Source organism: Nerophis lumbriciformis, linkage group LG01 (assembly GCF_033978685.3).
Source record: "Nerophis lumbriciformis linkage group LG01, RoL_Nlum_v2.1, whole genome shotgun sequence".
Lineage (NCBI taxonomy): Eukaryota > Metazoa > Chordata > Actinopteri > Syngnathiformes > Syngnathidae > Nerophis > Nerophis lumbriciformis.
The window spans coordinates 43,917,138-43,938,969 of record NC_084548.2 but is presented as its reverse complement, the minus strand read 5'-3'; the positions used below and the strand labels follow the sequence as shown (position 1 = coordinate 43,938,969).

General features: G+C 38.6%; 2 protein-coding genes across 2 annotated transcripts in view; one reads left to right on the top strand and one right to left on the bottom strand.

Moving 5' to 3' along the window:
* Window positions 1–84: 84 nt before the first annotated feature.
* Window positions 85–10,710, bottom strand: fitm2 (fat storage inducing transmembrane protein 2). The gene is made up of 2 exons (XM_061982920.1): window positions 10,519–10,710; window positions 85–2,244 (listed from the first exon to the last, which is right to left on the bottom strand). Exons 1-2 carry the CDS (start codon window positions 10,689–10,691, stop codon window positions 1,635–1,637), a joined length of 783 nt encoding a protein of 260 aa, XP_061838904.1. The 5' UTR covers window positions 10,692–10,710; the 3' UTR covers window positions 85–1,634.
* Window positions 10,711–16,650: 5,940 nt separating this feature from the next.
* hnf4a (hepatocyte nuclear factor 4, alpha) overlaps window positions 16,651–21,832 on the top strand; it is a 62,122-nt gene continuing 56,940 nt past the window's right edge. The window contains exon 1 of the mRNA XM_061983151.1: window positions 16,651–16,788. Within this exon, the coding sequence (XP_061839135.1) occupies window positions 16,740–16,788 (49 nt within the window). The 5' untranslated portion in view covers window positions 16,651–16,739. The remainder of the gene's footprint in view (window positions 16,789–21,832) is intronic.

The window sequence follows — 21,832 nt, the reverse complement described above, 5'->3', positions numbered from 1 at the left end:
TGTGACTTTTCATTTGTATGAGTTGGTTTTAAATCATCTATTATTACTTTTGTATGGACTGTGAGAACATTGCACAACACTTCATTGAGTGGAAACATTTTATTCCATGTTATTGGCACATGCAAGGCAGCTAACAAGCAGTTTGATCAACCTTTCAATGCATTGCATAAACAAATAAATAAGGGCTGCAACAACTAATCGATTTAATCGATTATAAAAATAGTTGGCGATTAATTTAGTCACAGATTCGTTGGATCTATGCTATGCGCATGCGCAGAGGATACTTTTTAAAACAAATTCTTTATAAACCTTTATTTATAAACTGCAACATTTACAAACAGCTGAGAAACAATAATCAAAATAAGTATGGTGCCAGTATGCTGGTTTTTTTTCCAATAAAATACTGGAAAGGATAGAAATGCAGTTTGTCTTGTTTATCCGATTATTAATCGATTAACCGAAGTAATAATCGACAGATTAATCGATGATCAAATTAGTTGTTAGTTGCAGCCCTAAAATAAATAGTGTCATATTGGTTTAAAATCAAAAGTGATGCTGTTTGAAATCCATCTAAAAGGGATCTTGTCTTAAAAAAAACGGAGAAAGTAGTGTACGTTGGTCTGGAAACAACACTTGTCACTGATGTCCAAATGGACTGTAAACCCCTGCTACCAAATTAGTAGTTTTGGAAATAGCAGCGAAAAAAATGTGCACAATGATTCTCCCCACTACAAAGTACTAACTTAAAACAGTGCATCCATTTTAAAGGGGAACTGCACTTTTTTGGAATTTTGCTTATCGTTCACAATCGTTATGAAAGACATGATGGATGTTTATTTTTATTTTTATGCATTCTAAATATTACATAAATGCGATTGAAAGTCTGCTTACGCCTATGGAAGTCGCTCTATTCTGCCTAGAAAGCCCTTAAAAACATGTTATATGCATGATGTAAGTATTAATGGAATGTTGTATGATTATTACTCACTGCAGACTTCATGAGAGCTAACAAAAATAATAATATATCACTTACTGTACAATGTATGCTGTTATTAGGATGCCGACTGATAGGACGTTCATATATTCCCATTTAGATAAAGAATGACTCTTAATCCTCGCTAAGAAAAAAAGGGTGGAACCAAGCGTCTTTTCATGTCGTTCTCGCCATTTCCGGGTCTAAATTGGCTGTCAAAGTGTATCAACTTGTCAGAATACATCTTTGTCCTTCTACTATTCAGGTGAAAGGCATTATTTATGATCTACAATGGTTTGACGAGCAAGGAAACGAGAAAGCAGCTGATCAGTCGATCATGTCAATATTGGCACACAAGCTCGTGATTATGGCGCAGCTATAAATAGTTTGTCTGCGTTAGCGCTTATAATAACAATATCACTAATACTTGGTTAATATTGACGTCACAAAATGTAAATGGAGTATTTGTGGCGCTTTTTGGATGTTTTTTTTAATTTTTTTGATGGGCGAACAAGATGACCTTCTATTGGCTGCGCTGTAAGCAGACTTTTATTTAAAAAAATATATATCCGCTGTCATGTCTTTCATAATGATTGTGAACAATAGGTAACATTCCAAAAAAGTGCAGTTCCCCTTTAAACGTAGACAATAAGAAAGCTGCCTAAGTGTTTTGTTTCTTTTCTTTCATGTGGCGTTGAGGGGGGAGTCCTGGAGATAAAGGGTGAAGATACCAAAGCCGATATGTCAGATACCACGCCAGCAGTCCAGTTACAGTACCGAGCACCTTGTGAGATAGGTCGTGAAAGTAAACAGCGGTGCAGATAAACATCCACAGCCATATAATTACGATAAGGTTTAGTGCCACATAGAGAAAGTTTAGAACCATCCTTGGGAGCACTGACAAACTCTCGGTCCTCAGAGAGGCCATGGGTGCGGTTTCCTCCACAATGAACAGCGCAGAATAAGTCAGGATGAAAGAGTGTCCAGAGATGTCGTAGCCATGCCAGTGCAAGCCAGCGCGCCTGCAGGCGGCTTTGGAGGTGTACTCTAGACTGACGTTGTCCATGGAGTCCGCTTTAAAACACGAGCCGGTCACGTCCTCGATGTAGAAGAACGTTTCGGTGCAAACGTACCACAAAGCCGTCGCCACTGCCAGAGAGAGGAGCCTTCGGACGAGGAAGAGCACGTTTCTGCTGAATGCGGTGTTGGACAGGAGGAGGAAGGGAGTCAGGAGCAGCAGTGTCCAACCCCAGGACACTTTGACAAAATACCTGCAAGACAAACAAGGCGAGCACACTTTCATTTCATGCCTGTATTCCTTAGGCTTAGTCAAAGCTCTAATTAAGACACAATGCACTTACGACACGTTTTAACTTGAGATAAATGCTTTAAAATGTAATATCGGAAATTATTGGTATCGGTTTCAAAAAATAAAATGAATAACTTTTTAAAACGCCGCTGTACGGAGCGGTACACGGACGTAAGAAGAAGTACAGAGCAGATGCGTCTCCCAGTCAGCAGCCCCTCCCTTCGCCCCTCTCCCACACACAACACAGTAGTTGACGACTGCAGCATGAGAGGTTTACTGGCAATGCTTGATGACCTCATCAAACCGCCGCGAGCGCAGCATAACAACAACAAGAGTGTGTTGTTGCCGGTGCTGTAGCCTGGCTAACAAGCGAGCGAGCTCTGTGACTGACTAACGACACCATGTCTATGGTTTGGGGTTATTTTAAAGTGTCTCTGACGGATAAAAAAACTGGCAATTTGCAATGACTGCAACAATTTGGTTATGCGAGGAGGAACCAAGACGTCTTCCTTTGATACGAGCAAGTTGATCTCTTCAAGAATCATAAAGAGATACACGATGAATACAAGCAGAAGATGGGTGAAAAGCAAACACCGAAAAAAAGTAGTACTACATGTGACACTTACAATTAGTAGTCACAATTGTTTTGTAAAATTAATGTGTAAATAGAGTATCCTAATTTAGTTCGAGGTATTTTCATATCTAAAGTCACAGTTAAAGTGTATATTTCCAAGCTGAATGCCACAAGACATGTTATTCTGCCACGCCAGCAGAGGGAGCACTCGTATAGGAAAGGAGGGACATGGGAGGTGCTTATTAGTGCTTCTGTGTCTCAGTCAGGTCACACCCTGCGATGACAACGCAATCAAGCACTTTGTGTCTTCTTTTTATTCCTATAAAACAGGTCGGTAAAGTGTGATAATATTAACACATTTGTCTCCTAGCAATTAGAAGCGTTTCTGAATATAGAAATATCGAAGTATGTTGTTTAAAAGTGTGTATTTGTGCTGACATTTGTAACATTCAATAAGCGATGTCTCCCTTTGTGTGCGAGCGCGTGGTTGGGCGGGAATGGCGGCGGCAGTGGACTTGTTGAAGATAAACTCTGTGATTGTTAAGAAGTTTTATAGGTATAGACAGGTAACAATATGTGCAATTGTAATTGATTTATAATGACAGTGATAATATAGAAAAAAGCGTTCAAGAAAGCAGCGATATTTAAACAAAGCAATGTCAGGATACAGTACAAACATGTAAAATGAAGAGGTTTATTAAAGCAACAGTAGCGCTATGTGATGCTTATACACAAGAAAGATAGTGTTGGGGTATGTAACGATCAATCCCCCATGTTGTTGTGGATTTGTTTTATCATTTCAAAAGTAAAGATGTAATTGTTTAACGATGTGAATGAACAAATGTGGAATTGAAATTACATTATCGAAACCATTTGGATGTGATTAAAAGCACAAGAGAAATGCAAATGAGAGTAAAGAAATCAAGAAATGTTTAATAAAAGAGTCAGATCACACCCTGCGATGACAACGCAATCAAGCAAGTGTCTTCTTTTTATTCCTATAAAACAGGACACACCATTTTGAACACTGGGACCAGGCTACTCAGTGCGAGGCCTGTAACACACACAGTTGTCGCTTAGAGACTCAGCCGAGAAAAAACAAAAATACATCAAAAACCACCCCAGGGCGAAAACCCACGTTGTGGTCAGGGACAACGCACGCAGTATGGCAAAGGCTACGGTGGAGTTTGGATGGCACACGCTTTGCAGCTTGCAGTGAACGGAGATGCCCTGTCTCAACGCAGCATTTCAGAAGCTCTGACTGACTGCTAGGCCACTTCAAGCACTCACCACTAGCTTGCAGCACATTTGTGTTACTCATACAAATACGTCAGAGCAGGGCAGATTGAGCCCAGTTTATAATTTCCTGTTATACAGTATGCCAGGCAGCCTTGCACTAAAGGAGGACTATGTTATTGTGTACTTTATTACTCTAGTATACTCTGGACTGAAGCTGTGTGCCTTCATTGTTTTTGTAGCTATTGTTTTGAGGCATGTTTAAAAAAATTAATGTACTTTGTGAAAGTCAAAGTATAGTATTTCCCATAGTTGTAGTGGGTATAAGGATTATCTCAGGGAGAGCATGTCCCAAATTCCAAGCTGCTGTTTTGAGGCATGTTAAAAAAAATAATGCACTTTGGGACTTCAATAATAAATATGGCAGTGCCATGTTGGCACTTTTTTCCAAAACTTTAGTTGATTTATTTTGGAAAACCTTGTTACATTGTTTAATGCATCCAGCGGGGCATCACAACAGAATTAGGCATAATAATGTGTTAATTCCACGACTGTATATATCGGTATCGGTTGATATCGGAATCGGTAATTAAGAGTTGGACAATATCGGAATATCAGATATCGGCAAAAAAGCCATTATCGGACATCTCTAGTTTTAACCTTTTATGTCCAAAGTACTTTGGTACCACTGTCAACAAGGCTCGGGCTAAATTACTAATACATTGCTTAATTAATATTGGTTAGTAGGGATACAAAATATTTGAAGTCGATACCGATAACTTCTTGCTTCTCAAAATCGGTACCCTATTTATACTTTATATTAGGGCTGCAACAACTAATTGATTAAATCGATTAGAATCAAATATAAAAATAGTTGGCGATTAATTTAGTCATCGAATCGTTGGATCTATGCTATGCGCATGCGCTGAGGCTACGTTTTTTTGTTGTTTTTTTATAAACCTGTATTTATAAACTGCAACATTTACAAACAGCTGAGAAACAGTAATCAAAAACAGTGCCAGGGCGGCGCTGAGGCTACGTCTCATGAGGTGGCAGTAAGCCAGCCAATGATGTGTCATGTACGGCTCACGTGACGACGCCGTCTACTTTGCCTGGAAACATTCGAATAATGGCGGAGGAAAACAGTTCAGCGGAGAAACATCTTGAGGTTATTGCTTCAATGGAGAAAAGAGTACGACCTAGGTCGTCAAAAGTGTGGGACCGCTTTACTTTAAAGACTTCAAAGAAGACCGTTTCCTGCAAATTGGCACGGAAGTACAACATTGCTTCAGGAGCACCTGAAGAGGAATCATGTTGGAGCCATGGATGAAGGGAAGAACTCACGGTACATAACTTTTTAAGTCCATAGTCCGGGTACATTGATCCGTTGTGTCCGTCCGTCTTTGTGTGTTTTTAATATTTTGTTAACGAGGAGATTTTTTTTAAGGAAGCGAAGCAGCAACTGTTGTGTATTGATTTTCAGAGTGTTAGGGACTTCTTGGAGACTGCATTTTCTGTGTTGTTTTGAGTGGCAACAGGCATTCATGAGTTCAGCTTTTTTGTGAGTAACGTTAACGTGCTGATAATGTGTCTCCGGCACATTTGACTCCGTTTTGAGAGAGAAAACGCAAGGTGACCAATTTCAAAATAAACGTAACGGACAGAAATATCTCAGGTTGGTTTCATAATGGATCAATGTAGCCGGGCCCGATAAAGCTATATAAATATATTTAGGTTTGAGTGACGCTTTAGTATAACTAAACGTTATGAAGGTGCTGGGATATTTCATGCTATTATTCAGAGGCAGCCGAAAATGAATCATTTATTATTCACAACAGAAATGTGTACAATATCTGATCCAGTTCTGATCTGGTGAATTACATTTCTGTGTTATTATTGGTGTATGCTGCACCCCCAATATCCATTTATTTGGCAAGTTGAAAGAACATGGTGCCAGCATGCTGGTTTTTTTTCTCAATAAAATACTGGAAAGGATATAAATTTAGTTTGTCTCTTTTATCCGATTATTAATAGATTAATCAAAGTAATAATCGATAGATTAATCGATTATCAAATTAGTTGTTAGTTGCAGCCCTACTTTATATATATATATATATATATATATATATATATATATATATATATATATATATAAAAATATATATATATATATATATATATACCGTATTTTCCGCACTATAAGCCGCACCTAAAAACCACAAATTTTCACAAAAGCTGACAGTGCGGCTTATAACCTGGTGCGCCTTATATATGGATTAATATAAATATCTATTTTCATAAAGTTTCGGTCTCGCAACTACGGTAAACAGCCGCCATCTTTTTTCCCCGTAGAAGAGGAAGCGCTTCTTCTTCTATGGTAAGCAACTGCCAAGGTAAGCACCCGCCCCCGTAGAAGAGGAAGCGCTTCTTCTTCTACGGTAAGCAACCACCCGCCCCCGTAGAAGAAGAAGCGCGCGGGTATTACGTTTCATTTCCTTTGTGTGTTTACATCTGTAAAGACCACAAAATGGCTCCTACTAAGCGACACACGTATAACGCAGAATTTAAACTTAAGGCAATAAGTCATGCCGAAGAACACGGAAATAGAGCAGCAGCAAGAGAATATAACATAAATGAATCGCGCCCACATCACAGATGGTGTCAAAAAACAAGTGAAGCACACAAATACAACACTCGCCGTCATTCCGGGTGGATTAACCAAAGAACTCCAACCGCTCGATATTGGTGTCAACAGGGCATTTAAAGCACGACTGCGAACGGCGTGGGAACAATGGATGACCGAAGGCGAACACACATTCACTAAGACAGGGAGACAGCGCCGGACGACATACGCCAACATCTGCCAGTAGATCGTAAATGCCTGGGCGGATATTTCGGTCACAACTGTGGTCCGAGCTTTTCGGAAGGCAGGATTCACAGAACTGCTGGACAACAACAGCGACACTGACTCCGATGACTTCGACGAGACGGAGCCGGCCATTTTGGATCCCGTATTCGCCCAACTTTTTAATTCGGACACCGAAGGAGAAGAATTCGAGGGATTTATGAATGAAGAATAACTTCAGAAAGTGAGCGTTATGTTTATTTTGTGTGTTGTGACATTAACGTTCGAGCAACATTAAGTTATTGATGCACTATTTTGAATTTTACTATGTCTGTGATTGCACATTTGCACATTACCGTACATTTTGGGAGTGAACAGTGTTGTTAGAACGCTGGTTTTTAATATATTATTAAAGTTTGACTGACCTATCTGACTGTTTTTTTGACATTCCCTTTAGCGCAGTTAGATGCGGCTTATAACACGGGGCGGCTTATAGGTGGACAACGTTTTGAAATATGCCGTTTATTGAAGGCGCGGCTTATAACCCAGGGCGGCTTATGGTGCGGAAAATACGGTATATATATATTTTATTTTTTATTTTATTTAAATGTAGATTTAACTGTAGTTTGTGTACAGCTCCTATAACAGCACAGGTGTCTCTGTAGGCTTTTAAAACTCAGTTGTGGTAATGCTGGTCTTTCAGGTGGCTGATAAGGTTTGAGGTGTTGAAGGTTGATGTTTGGATAACATTTGGTGCAAACAGCATGTAGAATGTCTTCCTTTGAAGCAGCAAAGTAGTCCCACAAGATCGACGCCATGTTTGTTTGCAGTGAGTTCAGGGAAAGTTTTGCTAAAATAGCTTCAGTACCTACTAAAACAAAAAGCTACCTGAGGTAGGAGAAAAGGAGCACTTCATTTGCTCACCCTTACCCACCTACAGCACAATATGGGTAATCTCGCCTCATTTGAATCTTTTTTTCCTTTAAGCTATTATTTTAGTTATTGCTTATATCATTACGGTGTCATAATTCCTCATAGCAGCCGATACTTTTTGTGCACTCCTAATGATTAGTCAAGTCAGAATTAGCAGCAGATGACCAACAAAGGAGTTCACCTCACTTGGAATGAACTATCTATCATATTAGAATATGAACATATTTTACTAGCTATAAGAAACACAGTTACAGTTGCTAAATGCAGGAGAGAGGGCCGTATGAAAATCAGTGAAACATAATAGTAGTTTTTCCAGTATTATTTGCTCTGATCGACACAGATTGTAAATGAACAGTGATGGAGATAAGAGACAACTGATTGGTTAGTGAGTACGGATTTTATAGGGTCTGATCTCTTGTTGGTCAGTGGTTGGTATTGTTTTTGGCTCCAATCTTTTATAAGTTACTGTGGGGAAATATCCTGATAAAAGATGAACTCTATTCTAGTATTGCACATTCAGATTGAAAGGGTCTGTTTGCAACATTTACACAGATGCCGAGAGGGCGCTAACTTTCCAATGTATTTTATGCGTTATATTCCGCTCTCTTACGTCTTCTAGGACGTAATGACGTCCCTAAATAGATACGCGCATTCGCGTTGGTTGTTCTTAGCTAATGATAGCGATTAGGAAAGTTAGCGTTAACTGTCATTGATTATACTGTATATTCTACCATAACAACAACATGACAGGCAAATGAGGCAAACTGTTGCCTCTCTAGGACTGCTTCTGTATGTGTGCACGTGTTCTGCGTGTACGCATTGACGAAACCAGGTGAGTGACCGCTGCAAACACCAATCACTATTTTAGGGCCGGAATACATTTTTATTACATAAACTTAGTAATTCTAAAAAATATAGACAATTTTAAAACAAATGTGCTCTGTTAAACCACATAAGCTAGCCGGCCGGTAATGTTCTTGTTATACGTTTTGCTTTGAAAAATATAACTGTGAGGAAGTTGCAAACAGCCCTTTTAATCCTCAAATGTAGTCGAGATCAGTGTTTTTCAACCACTGTGCCGTCGGAAATTATGCAACTTCACCTAATTGGTCCAAAAAATATTATTTGCAAATCAATAAATATAATCTGCAAATAATGTGCCGTTGTCTAGTGTCTGTGCTGTATAGAGCTCGGCAGGGTAACCATGTAATACTCCATATCAGTAGGTGGCAGCAGGTAGTTCATTGCTTTGTAGAAGTCGGAACGCGTCGAGGATGGTTTGTCGTGATCCCAATATGCAGAGCACAGCGGGAGACAGCGTGCAGGTAAAAAAGTATGTTACGCTTAAACCAAAAATGAACAAAAGGCAAGTCTCTCTAGGAAAAGGCACTGAAGCATAGGGATGGCTATGCAAAGTAAAAGTAAAACTGAACTGGCTACAAAGTAAACAACAGAATGCTGGACGACAGCAAAGACTTACAGTGTGTGGAGCAGAGATGGCGTCCACATAGTACATCCGTACATGACATGACAATCAACAATGTCCCCACAAAGAAGGATAGCGACCGCACAACTGAAGTAGTCTTGTTTGCCAATACAAAGCAGGTCAGGCAATAACACTCAAAGTAAGGCGTGATGCTGCTACAGGAAAACACCAACAAAACAGGAAGAGCCACCAAAATAACAGCCCAAGACAGGAACTAAAGCACTACACACAGTAAAACAACCACAAATTAAAAAAAGACAACCTGGTGGAGTTTAATTTTTTAACGTTTCTGCTGGTGGTGTGCCTCCGTATTTTTTCAATGAAAAAAATGTGCCTTGGCTCAAAAAAGGTTGAAAAACACTGGTCTAGATAAACAGAATCACTGTTTTCATACTGCAGGCCTCGGGAAAAGTCAGTAGTCACACCATCACCGAGGATGACCAATAAAAAGGCTTCTAACATTTTGTTCATAAGAGGCCTCGCCCACAAAATTGAGTTGATCGTCACCTGAAAAGAATTTGCAACCAAAACGTTTAAACAAATACAGCTAAAAAAAAAGATACACAAACAAAAACGTTTATTTGTATACAAAACTCATATGTTGGTAAGAATGAAGGTGCGTTCTTTGCATTTCTTTTTTAAATTTAAAATACCTTTTTACATTTATTTTTAAAATCCTTTACTTTTCTTCGCAAATCTTTTCATACCATTATTTCAAATCCATGTTTTGTTTGATTGCATTAAACAACTTTAAAAAAAATAAAAATAATTAAAAAAATAAAACTTATTTCTCTGGCTCATACACATATTTGGGTATAATTTAAACGTGTATAGGAGACGGGGCTCCTTGTAGTGTGTTTTATTTCGAGGGAGCGTTTATAAAAGATCACTACGCAAATTCAACCAAAAATATAAATAATTGTTTTTAGCCAGAAAATGAAATTTTTTACAGCTTATTATATTGACACGCACATTGGTCAAGTTTAGAATGAAAACTAAGGAAGCAAGCTAGGCAACATCTTCCATCAAACGCCAGATTCTTTCCAACTTCTACACGTATATGTATTCATAAAATAATGTCTATTTGAGAGGATATTTGAGCAAGTTTGTGAACATAAACGTAGCTGACCTCGGTTAGCTAACAAACTTTAGCTCTACTCACACATTCAGGACATTTCTGCTGCTGCTGAAATACGTCTGCGGGATGACCTGGAACTCTTTGAGCATGGAACCCACGACCGAAATGAGCAAAAACATCCAAGGGAATTTCTGTCGGACGGCTGGTATCCTCCAAAGAGTCACCAAGTTGCCCACGACGACGTCCACCGCCGCCATGTTGACACCTTTGACAAGACTGGAGAACTTCTTCTGGGTTGAGGTTGACTCGTGTTGCTAAACACCTACATGGCTCTTTACCGCTCTCATGTGGTAACGTAATGTATTGCAACAACAATCGACAATCGTGACTCCAACTCTAATGTACAACAAAATGTTGGACTTTTAAGGGATGTTTCAGCCATTTACAGCCCTTGATTCCATTTAGGCACATGTTTTTAAAACAATAATATTTTCTGTTTGAGATCATGGCGGGAGATTGTAGCCTATTCTATAAGACAGATGGCATACATGCAGGGGCGCCGCTAGGGATTTTGGGCCCCATGAAAAGAATCTTTACAGGGCCCCCAACACAGTGTTATTATTTTTTCTGTATTATAATTTCATCATCATTGGGGCCTCTCTGGGCCCCCCTCCATCATGGGCCCCTAGAATCCGTCTCCTTTACCCCCCTTTTCGGCGCCCCTGCATACATGTGTTGATATGTCGAGGGTTTATTGCCACACTTTGTCCTACATGTGGCTTCCTACAACATCCCAAAAATATTATTAGTTTATTTATTAGGATTCTTCTCTTTCGCTTTACCGACACACTTTGAGTTTCTCAAACTGGATCATATTAGTACATTGTATGACTTCTTTGCTTATCCCATTTCACACTTCAGTTCCACTTACTTATATACTAAATCAGGGGTCACCAACGCGGTGCCCGCGGGCACCAGGTCGCCCATAAGGACCAGATGAGTAGCCCGCTGGCCTGTTCTAAAAATAGCTCAAATAGCAGCACTTACCAGTGAGCTGCCTCTATTTTTTAAATTTTATTTATTTACTAGCAAGCTGGTCTCGCTTTACTCAACATTTTTAATTCTAAGAGAGACAAAACTCAAATAGAATTTGAAAATCCAAGAAAATATTTTAAAGACTTGGTCTTCACTAACTGACAAAGAAACAGATAACATATTTGGTGTCCAGTTCAAAGTGTGACATGATTTATTTAAACATTTGAGAGTTGACTTTTGTATTTTACATGAGTTGTTATTTGTACAAACATGGTGCAAAGTAATTCATGATTTGTTAAAAAATGTTAGTGGCTGACTAGTTAAAATGGGATATTGTGGTTTCACAAGACTGTCTTAGAAGTGATCATTTGAAAATGTTCAATTTGAAAAATGTGCACTTAGAGAAAATATAAAAATAAAGTGTTGCATATTGATATTTATCTGTTTCTATATACATTTATTGTGAGAAAACATTAAGATGATCAGTGTTTCCACAAAGATAAATATAATTAATTATTAATAATAACATAGAGTTAAAGGTAAATTGAGCAAATTGGCTATTTCTGGCAATTTATGTAAGTGTGTATCAAACTGGTAGCCCTTCGCATTAATCAGTACCCAAGAAGTAGCTCTTGGTTTCAAAAAGGTTGGTGACCCCTGTACTAAATGTTTTGGGTGTTTAGGTTTTACTGTTTTAAATAAAAGTTGAGCAAAGGTAAACGTTTTCTCTGAAGTTATATTTACCTCCTTTTGTTGAGAATAAATGTACATTATTCGGTAGAAAGTTAGAATTTAATTTGTCCATATTGTTAAACATCAGTATTTTTGATTGCATATAAGGGTTTTAATTTTATACAAACAACATTATGTATTATTCTAACAGACCTTTTTTTGTAACACGTTTACTGATTTAGGTGTACTTTTGTAGTTATCCCCCCATATTTCTACACGATACCTCAGATATGGCCCCCATCTGTGGAGCAGCCTGCCAGAGAGCCTCAGGACTGCGAAGACACTCCTTTTTAATCAGGCTTTAATCATGTTTTTTGTTATCTTTTATTGGTATTTTTATTGTGTCAGTCATACAATAAATAAGAGGTTTAGGGCAAAAAAATGCATCATCTTGTTTTGAAGATGTGTTGATTGATTGCATACTGTAAAATGTTAATCCACTGTAAAACAGGTAGAACATTTTTAAATTATGTAAATGTGTCATCCCATGACATGAGAGTCAGTTGAGGTTCAACTTGTGGGTTCTGACAAAAACACATGTAATGTAGGTCCCTGTTCTATGAAAGTTTGTTAAAAATGATCATTATATTATCAGATAAGAGGTGCATAACATGGGTTTCGGTATAGCTCGGTTGGTAGTGGGGCCGTGCCAGCAACTTGAGGGTTCCAGGTTCAATCCCCTCTTCTGCCAACCTAATCACTGCCGTTGTGTCCTTGGGCAAGACACTTTACCCACCTGCTCCCAGTGCCACCCACACTGGTTTAAAAATGTAACTTAGACTTTGGGTTTCACAATGTAAAACGCTTTGAGTCACTAGAGAAAAGCGCTATATAAATATAATTCACTTCACTTCATTATCAATATGATTGTTGCCAATGGAGATGGATTGCAATGGTAAAGTTCTTGTCACGGCGCAAGCGCATGCCACTGCGCATGCCACTGCGCATTCCTCAGTGAGCCACACTGTCATTTAGCAATCAGCACACCTGGAGCTGATAATCAGACCTGCTTTCATAAGCCTGCACAACCTGCTAGCCCTGGCCAGAACGTAGCTACCTGTCCTGTACAGTAAGCTGTTTTCCCACAATCCCGCTCTCTCTGTGTTTTTTCCTCCGTGTTTCATTGTGCGTTGTCCTGTGTCGTGTCGTTCCAGCAGCCAACCTCCGTTCCCGCGTGACGAGCTGTGTGTCTCGTCTCCCCTGTGTTCCTCTCTGGTTCTCTGGCTGCCCCTCTTGGGTCTCGACACCTCGCCTGGACACAGACTTTTGACGCCTCTCTCTGTCGCCCCGACTTCCTGCCTTTCTCACAGATCTACGAGCCTGCCCTGTCCCTTTTGGACTTGCATCTCGCTCAACACTCCGGTAACACTCTACAGCTAATATCCACACATAGACGCACACACATACACATTGTGATTATTTACACACTTCATTTGGTGCATTCATTCTTACATAAATAAACATAGAGCTCAAACTACGCCCCCACCTCTTGTCTGTGCCGTCTCCTTCCCCCCTGTACACAACAGTTCTAAATACAAGGGCAACATCTAAATCATCTGCAGCTCACTCACTCTTTGTGTTTATTCACAGCCACTCGGGTAATATGCTGCACGTCTTTTCACCTCATCGCATTTCTCTGTTCGGCCCTCGGAGACTTAGTCTGCCATAAAACTGGAGCCCGGGCTGTTTTTATGGCCTAAAATATATGGTAATCAGTTGCACCTCCCATACAGGCTGAAGACACACAAATGTTCCTATTTGCTGCTGCTTCCATATCGTACAGAAAAATACAGTATGTCCTCCGTCTGATAAAAGGACCCCATAGGACATGGGTGTCAAACTCTGGCCCGCGGGACAAAATTTGGCCCGCCGTGGAATTTCACTTGGCCCTTGAGGCGATATCAAATTAACAATAGAGCTGGCCGGTGCCGCGGTAACACCGCATTCACCGCTAATTCTCATACTTGTCAACCCTCACGGGAGACTCTCAATTTTCAGTGCCCCTCCCAAAAATCGTCACGTCCGCTTTTCATCCAGTCCAGCAAATGCTGGCCCAGTCACATAATATGTGCGACTTCAGCAAGCACACACACGTGAATGCAACGCATACTTGGCCAACAGCGATACAGGTTACACTGACGGTGTCCGTATAAATAACTTTAACACTGTTAGAAATATGCGCCACACTGTGAATCCACACCAAACAAGAATGACAAACACATTTCGGGAGAACATCCGCACCATAACACAACATAAACACAACAAAACAAATACCCAGAATCCCATGCAGCCCTAACTCTTCCGGGCTGCAATATACACCCCAGCTACCACCAAACCCCGCCCCCCCAACTCCGCCCACCTCAACCTATGCACGGAGGGGGGTGGAGGGGGTTTGGTGGTAGCGGGGGTGTATATTGCAGCCCCGCTGTCACTCACAGCTGTCTTGTACACACAATAAAGCATTCCCAGAGAAGCAACTAACAATTTGCAATCATGTTGTTGTTACAATCTACTTTCAATGAAAACGAACGTTAATAGCTACATTTTGCCGAATTACTATTATTAGCTGACAGCAAACAAACCTAATGCGTGTGTTTCTTGCTCATGACGTAGTCACGTACGTCATGAGTTAAAGCGGCAAGAGGGCTGGATATAATACTTACAACACTTTGGAAAGGTAGCGCCATTTAGGAAGTAAAGGTTGCAAACAGCTTCTTGTATGTATCAGGTGAGTTAATATTTTGAATCAAATTAATAATGATGATGTATTCGTCTGCATGAACACACTTATTTTACTAGCGCAGAAATAAACACAATACATGAATTTACTTGATGACTTATTTGACTTTATGGTGTGGATGTGCCCCATTGAACTTCATATATAGTTACAGTGGTATCTCAACTTAGGAGCTTAATTGGTTTTGTGACGAAGCTCTTAACTCAAAACACTTGTATCTCAAATCAAAGCCTCCCATTAAAATCAACTGAAAAACAATTTGATTGGTTCTTGGTCTTTCTAAAACAGCACAACTTTAACATGTAACATGCTGTTTAAAAAGAAAAACAAACTTCTAGATAAGAAACATAGTATGAAAAAAATAAAATGTAGTACACACAACTGCAGTAGTTTTATTAAGTAATTTATTTATTTATTTGAATTAGGACAATGCAATGCATATTCATCAACATAGAGCAACAATGTAAATATGCCGGAGTTAGCACAATAGCTCATTTTCATCCGTTGTCCTAAGGCAGGTTAATACAGTAAACATTCAACAGGTCATGATACAAAAGAATACATAAATCACAAGACATTACACATTACAAGCATACCATACGCACAGACCATGGACAAAAAAAAAAAAAAAAAAAAAAAAAAAAAAAAAAAAAAAAAAAAAGTGAATAATCTAATTGTGCGTGCATGTCTGATTAGTTTATAAGAATAATGTAGAACAGTTACATTGGAGAGTGGACTTTTACAGTATCTCCTTCCAGCAGCTTCTCAGTCAAACACACCATCAACAGCTTCTCCATATTTTTAATTAATATATGTCCGCCGTTTAGATATTATTCTAACAACCTTGGCTGGCGTTAGACTCATTCTGCTTCAGTATACAGACGCTAACTACTTTGTCAAGTTGACTAGCTGCACACTCTGTCATGTTTTTGATGATTTCTTTATTTAATTCAATGACTATAATGTACATTTTCTTCTCAGCACTGACTAATTTTCTTACCGAGGTTGGAAAGCAAAGTTATGTCAATCTTTAGCTATAGGCCAATTTCTAGTGAGTAAGACCAGATGTTTTGGTCAGATTCACTGTGACATTTGTTACGCCAACTAACGGCGTAACTCAATGTTTTGCTTGTAACTTAAAACATAACAATTAGCCCATATAGCCAATGTTTCAAAACACTTTTAAGTTGAGGCACCACTTTATGTAAAATTAAAAAATTAAAGTAATTTCAGGTGCATGTACCTAGATTAATGACTTGACTTTTTTTCTTCTTTTCTTTTTTTTTTCTTTACTTATATTGATATTTGCAGCAATAACACCTTTTTACTTCTTTGTACAAAACAAAACAGATGAGATCACTCATTATTGTTTGTTCACCCTCAGTACATTCTCCACTCCTCTCCTCTTTCAATCACTCCACACCCTTTCTCTCCCTTTTTCTTCTGAACTCTGTCTCTCAAGTCACCTCTCATCTGCATCTGGAGGCTCTGGTCTTGGGTGATGAGGGGAAAAAAAAGGAAAGCACATTATAACTATGTGTATTTGAGTTTCTATCATCATGTTGCCATAGTTACAGCCGCTATATAGATTGGTGTCCATACGAGTCTGGTTACTGTTTAACCTCCCCACCCACATTTGCCCAGATTAGGAAAATCAATAAGATAACAGCGGCAGCAGCGGCCTTACCTTGCACCAACACCCTTCTCACACTGCTGCAGCCAAACTTTCACATCTCACGCCTCATGGTGGCAGAAAAAGGAGAATTAAAAACATCCTCGCAAGGACACAGAGGACGAAGTCATGGTCAATGTGAACACGCTAGCCAGCTCAAGTATGGAACTTCCATTTGGTGAGTACACACTTTTATTAACTAGCGAAAATGCGGCGGTCACTCCTGATCACTCGCTTTGTGGTGTTTGGTACAGCAGCTGCTCCCAAGCTCCAAATATCATCACCGTTTGGGGCTGGTATTTTCACACGCTTGTTATCGGGGAGGTGTGTCACAGATATGGAGGTTGTTAACAAGGTCGTGGAAGCTGGCACCGCTTCTGATAATTATGGATGTGCTGGTAAAGATGATGGTGATATGACATGAACTCCCTTAGAAGGATATTGTACTGATGGAGGCAACTGATTTTGGTCCTGTAGTATAAGATGTGTATGTTTGTATTGTTATTTAAAACATCTATGATAAAGCTTTATACCAGAAATGCATATATCAGGTACAATACATTGGAGCACAGGCTCAAGTGAACCGTCATACTCTACACCTCAACACGTTTTGGCCATTAACAACTTGATATAATTGTCTTATATGCCAATGTCTATTCACAAAGTCATTTGCATGTAATACTGGATGCAAATCCACTTGTAACACACCCTTACCCGGATGGAAGAGATGGGGGGAGGGAGGGAGGGGAGGGGGTGTAATAACACTACAGTCTGTCCCCAAACAGATGCTATACTGTACAAAACGTGGCCATCAAGCGTGTCATGAGTAAAGTGTCTTTCCTTCCATCTGTTGCACAAGCGTGTCCGTTTACTTGATAAAAAGTATGAAATAAGGAAAAATGTTGATTTTGTTTTTGTCTCATGAGCCACGTGGATCAGGACACCCCTGAGAGCCAGCACCTGTGACCAGCACTTTTAAGTACACTGTAAAAAAAAAAAATCTACTGGCTGCCAAATGAAAACCATACAATTATAGTAAAACATTGTAAACCAAATAATGATCAAAAACATTATATTTACAGAAATTTTCATGAAACGTTTTGCGGAAAAATATCGTAATTTTACAGATTTTTACTAAATTATTAAGATCAACCACCTTTAATAAAGTGACGATGCAAACAGTTCTGCAGAAAAATACCTTTATTCTACAGAGTTTTTACAAATTATTACGATCAAACACCTTTAATGAAGTGACAATGCCGGCAGTTCCACAGAAAAAAAAACATTATTTTACAGATTTTTTCTGAATTGTTAAGATCAACCACCTTTAATAAAGTGACGATGCAAATAGTTCTGCAGAAAAATACCTTCAGTTAGATTGTTAGTATGGACATAGGCTTTTATATAACAAGCTACATATTTAATGAAATATAATTATTGTAATTTTACATGAATTTGAAAGTAATTTAAAAAAACAGAAAATGCTATGTATAATTAATTTGGTATTTTTCTGTAAAAAAAAAAAGAAAAGAAATATACATAATTTGTCATTACTGGCATATTACTTAAAATAACAGGCGGATTGTTTATTTACAGATAATGTCTTCAATTCTACAGTTTTATAAACTATTTAAAAAAATAGAAAAATTACAGTAGAAATTTAGAGTAAATTAACCATAAAAATAGGATTTTTCTTTTACAGTAGAAAAACTGGAAAATTGAGGATGAAAGACTTTTGGCTAATTTTGTAATTTATATGCCAATGCGTGTTACATAGTGTTGTTTCTGCTTCTTGCTGTGCGCAATATGGCTTAAATCAACTGTTTCATGTTTTATTTTTGAAAATCAGAACTGAAATGTGCAAATGTATCTTGTGCTGGTTAAAGTGGATAAAAGGTTGTTTTTGTATGTAATGCATGTGCTCTGTAAGGCAGTTTCTGCAGCTTTTGGCTGAATGCATATTACAGCGATGTTTTGTGCCAAGCTGATCTTTGAAATCCAGGATGGATTTTCTCTTAAAATGGGCAAACATCTGCAGGGGGTATTTGCCCCCTTTACTGGCAAAGCAGGGAGTAGTTGACAGGCGGACTGGCTGGCTCTTTTGTGTACATTAATTAACATTGCAGCAACTTCACCCAAAAAGCCAAAAAGCTAGTTTTCTTCATTTGTTCCTGGAAATACTTTTCAAAATAGTTTTTCTAAAAACAACGGGAAAACAATTATACAGTGAACACAGCACACAAAAAAGCAGTAAAACAAATAGAACTTTACAAATCATGTTAAATAATACAGTGGACATAAATAATACTATTATCAAACATCATTACATATTTAGTTGATCAGACCCTATGGGTTTTTGTTTGCATGTGACCAGGTTGTAGGGCAGTAGGTTACAGTACTGTATATGTGGCAGGACAATAGCATGCATGAACATTTTATTACTATTAATTTTTTTCTCTTTTCATGTCCTGTCCAGCCACTCAGGCAAATCCTATTGTTGATGTAGATGTCCATATCTGCTGTACAGATGTACCTTACAAAAGAGAAGTGTGGAATACTTTTCTTGTTGCCATATTTGTATTTGACTTTTTTAAATGGATTAATTTAATGTCCGGCAAGGGATAGAAAGAATAAAACATGGAAGAAAGTGGGGGAGATTGTGAGACCAAGAGGGGGATAAGACAGAGATACAACAAAAACAACAACAACAAAACAACATGATGTTGTTATGCATGACAATTTTAGCCACTTGCGGCGATAATCTTATGGAAGAAAAAAATCGCATTAATCTTATGGAAGAAAATAATTGCATTAGTGAAGTGAATTATATTTGTATGGCGCTTTTCTCTAGTGACTCAAAGCGCTTTACATAGTGAAACCCAATATCTAAGTTACATTTAAACCAGTGTGGGTGGCACTGGGAGAAGGTGGGTAAAGTGTCTTGCCCAAGGACACAACGGCACCGACTAGGATGGCAGAAGCGGGGATCGAACTTGGAATCCTCAATTTGCTGGCACAGCCACTCTACAAACCGAGCTATGCCACCCCATAATAACCTTGACAGAATCAGTAACTCTTTTTTTTTTAAATCTGAGATTAATTTAAATGTTATTTTTGAGTCTATCAGGATGCCAAGATATTTTAATTCTAACACATTTTGATTTCCCGCCTCCATTCACATAAAAAATATCTGTGTAATTATTTGCAATGTTAGACTTAACTGTCTTCAGCAGGACTGGTTCAGTAGCCATTCTGGGGGCCATGAACTGTACAATATAATCAGGTATTAGAGTTGTGTTTACCGCATGTATGAATGACAGTATCTTCAGCATTTGGAGGACAATATTGGGACAAACAGAAGCAAGGTCGTTTACACTGAGTGAAAACACCAAATGCTCCGAAATAGAACCTATATATGGACAAAGGGAGTGGGGGTGAATGATAACCACAATCTGATTTACTGTGATCCATTTGATAAATATGATCATATCCATTTTGTTGCAGCTGAGGAAAAGTTGAATTTTCTCGGTTGGGTCAGTAACAGCCCATGATTGCATTCCCAAAGCAATCTTGTTGCTGCGGTTTGTAGAGGTTTACCCAAGCCTGGCCCAGAAAGAAGAAGCGCTTCGGCAGCCTGATGCGAATATTAAGAAGTTATTTTTCTACAAAAGGCACTGCAACAGATAAATAACACCATCTGCGATGTTGGGTTATACCGTATACCGGTACTAATACAGTACCGCAGTACTAATTGATTGAAATCAGTCATCTGAGTGCCGCTGTGTGGCGGTGATGACAGAGCCGAGGAGCATGATGTTGAGTGTGTCAAAACGCACACACAAAATGCATACAAGCAGTAACATCTTAGAGAGAAGGAAAGGCAAAAAACGACAATTCTACTTATAACTTATACATGCTACAAATCAATGCAATATATATATGGCATACTTGCCAACCCTCCCTGATTTTCCGGGTGACTCCTGAAATTCAGCGCCTCTCCCGAAAACCTCCCGGGACAACATTTCTCCCGAAAATCTCCCGAAATTCAGGCGGACCTGAGTGAGCCTGTTTTCACGTCCGCTTTCCCACAATATAAACAGCATGCCTGCCCAATCACGTTATAACTGTAGAATGATGGAGGGCGAGTTCTTGGTTTCTTATGTGGGTTTATTGTTAGGCAGTTTCATTAACGTCCTCCCAGCGCGATAACAACACACAACAACAGCAGTCACGTTTTCGTCTACCGTAAAGCAGTTTGTTTGCCGTAAACAGCAATGTTGTGACACTCTTAAACAGGACAATACTGCCATCTACTGTACATGCATATGTGACAATAACATCTATGGCTTTTAGAGAGTGCAGTGCACAACTGCGCACACAACAAGGAGACGAAGCAGAATGCATCATCAGAGAGGGTGTTCAGCATGGTTAGAAAAATAGTGACAGAGAATAGAACAAGGATGGACAATTCAACCCTTAACTCAACAATGAGTAGATGAGTGTTATGTGTGTGTGTATATGTGTAAATAAATGAACACTGAAATTCAAGTATTTCTCTTATATATATATATATATATATATATATATATATATATATATATATATATATATATATATATATATATATATATATATATATATGTGTATATATATATATATATATATATATATTGTACATATATATATGTATATATAAAATAAAATAAATATATAGCTAGAATTCACTGAAAGTCAAGTATTTCATGTATATATATATATATATGAAATACTTGACTTGGTGAATTCTAGCTGTAAATATACTCCTCCCCTCTTAACCACGCCCCTGCCCCACCCCCGAACATACCAGTCACTTCCCGCTGATTGGACTGTGGCGGTCACGTGACTAAGAAGAGCGCAAAGAGTAAATAGAAAGCAAGATAATACCAGTCACTGCAAAAGGTATGGATTTGACACCTGCGTTACATACTGGTTAATACAGAGGGTGCGTGAAGCGCAATATGGAAGTATTTGGGCTTCAAAATCAATGATAACCCTGCAAAAAATGTTCTATAGAATTTCTAAAGAATATCTCTATAGAATTTCTAATGAACTTTAGGACCGAAGTTCTATAGAATTTCTAAAGAATATCTCCATAGAATTTCTAATGAACTTTAGGACCGAAGTTCTATAGAACAGGATTCTAAAGAATGGTTCTATAGAACATGGTTCTAAAGAATGGTTCT

What these genes read in the sequence shown, in the direction of transcription:
- fitm2 (XM_061982920.1), bottom strand. Translation starts at nt 10,691, where the DNA reads ATGGCGGCGGTGGACGTCGTCGTGGGCAACTTGGTGACTCTTTGGAGG. An exon ending in AGCAGAAATGTCCTGAATGT is followed by an intron (nt 2,245 to 10,518) that starts GTGAGTAGAGCT and finishes TTTGTCTTGCAG; the next exon opens with GTATTTTGTCAAAGTGTCCT.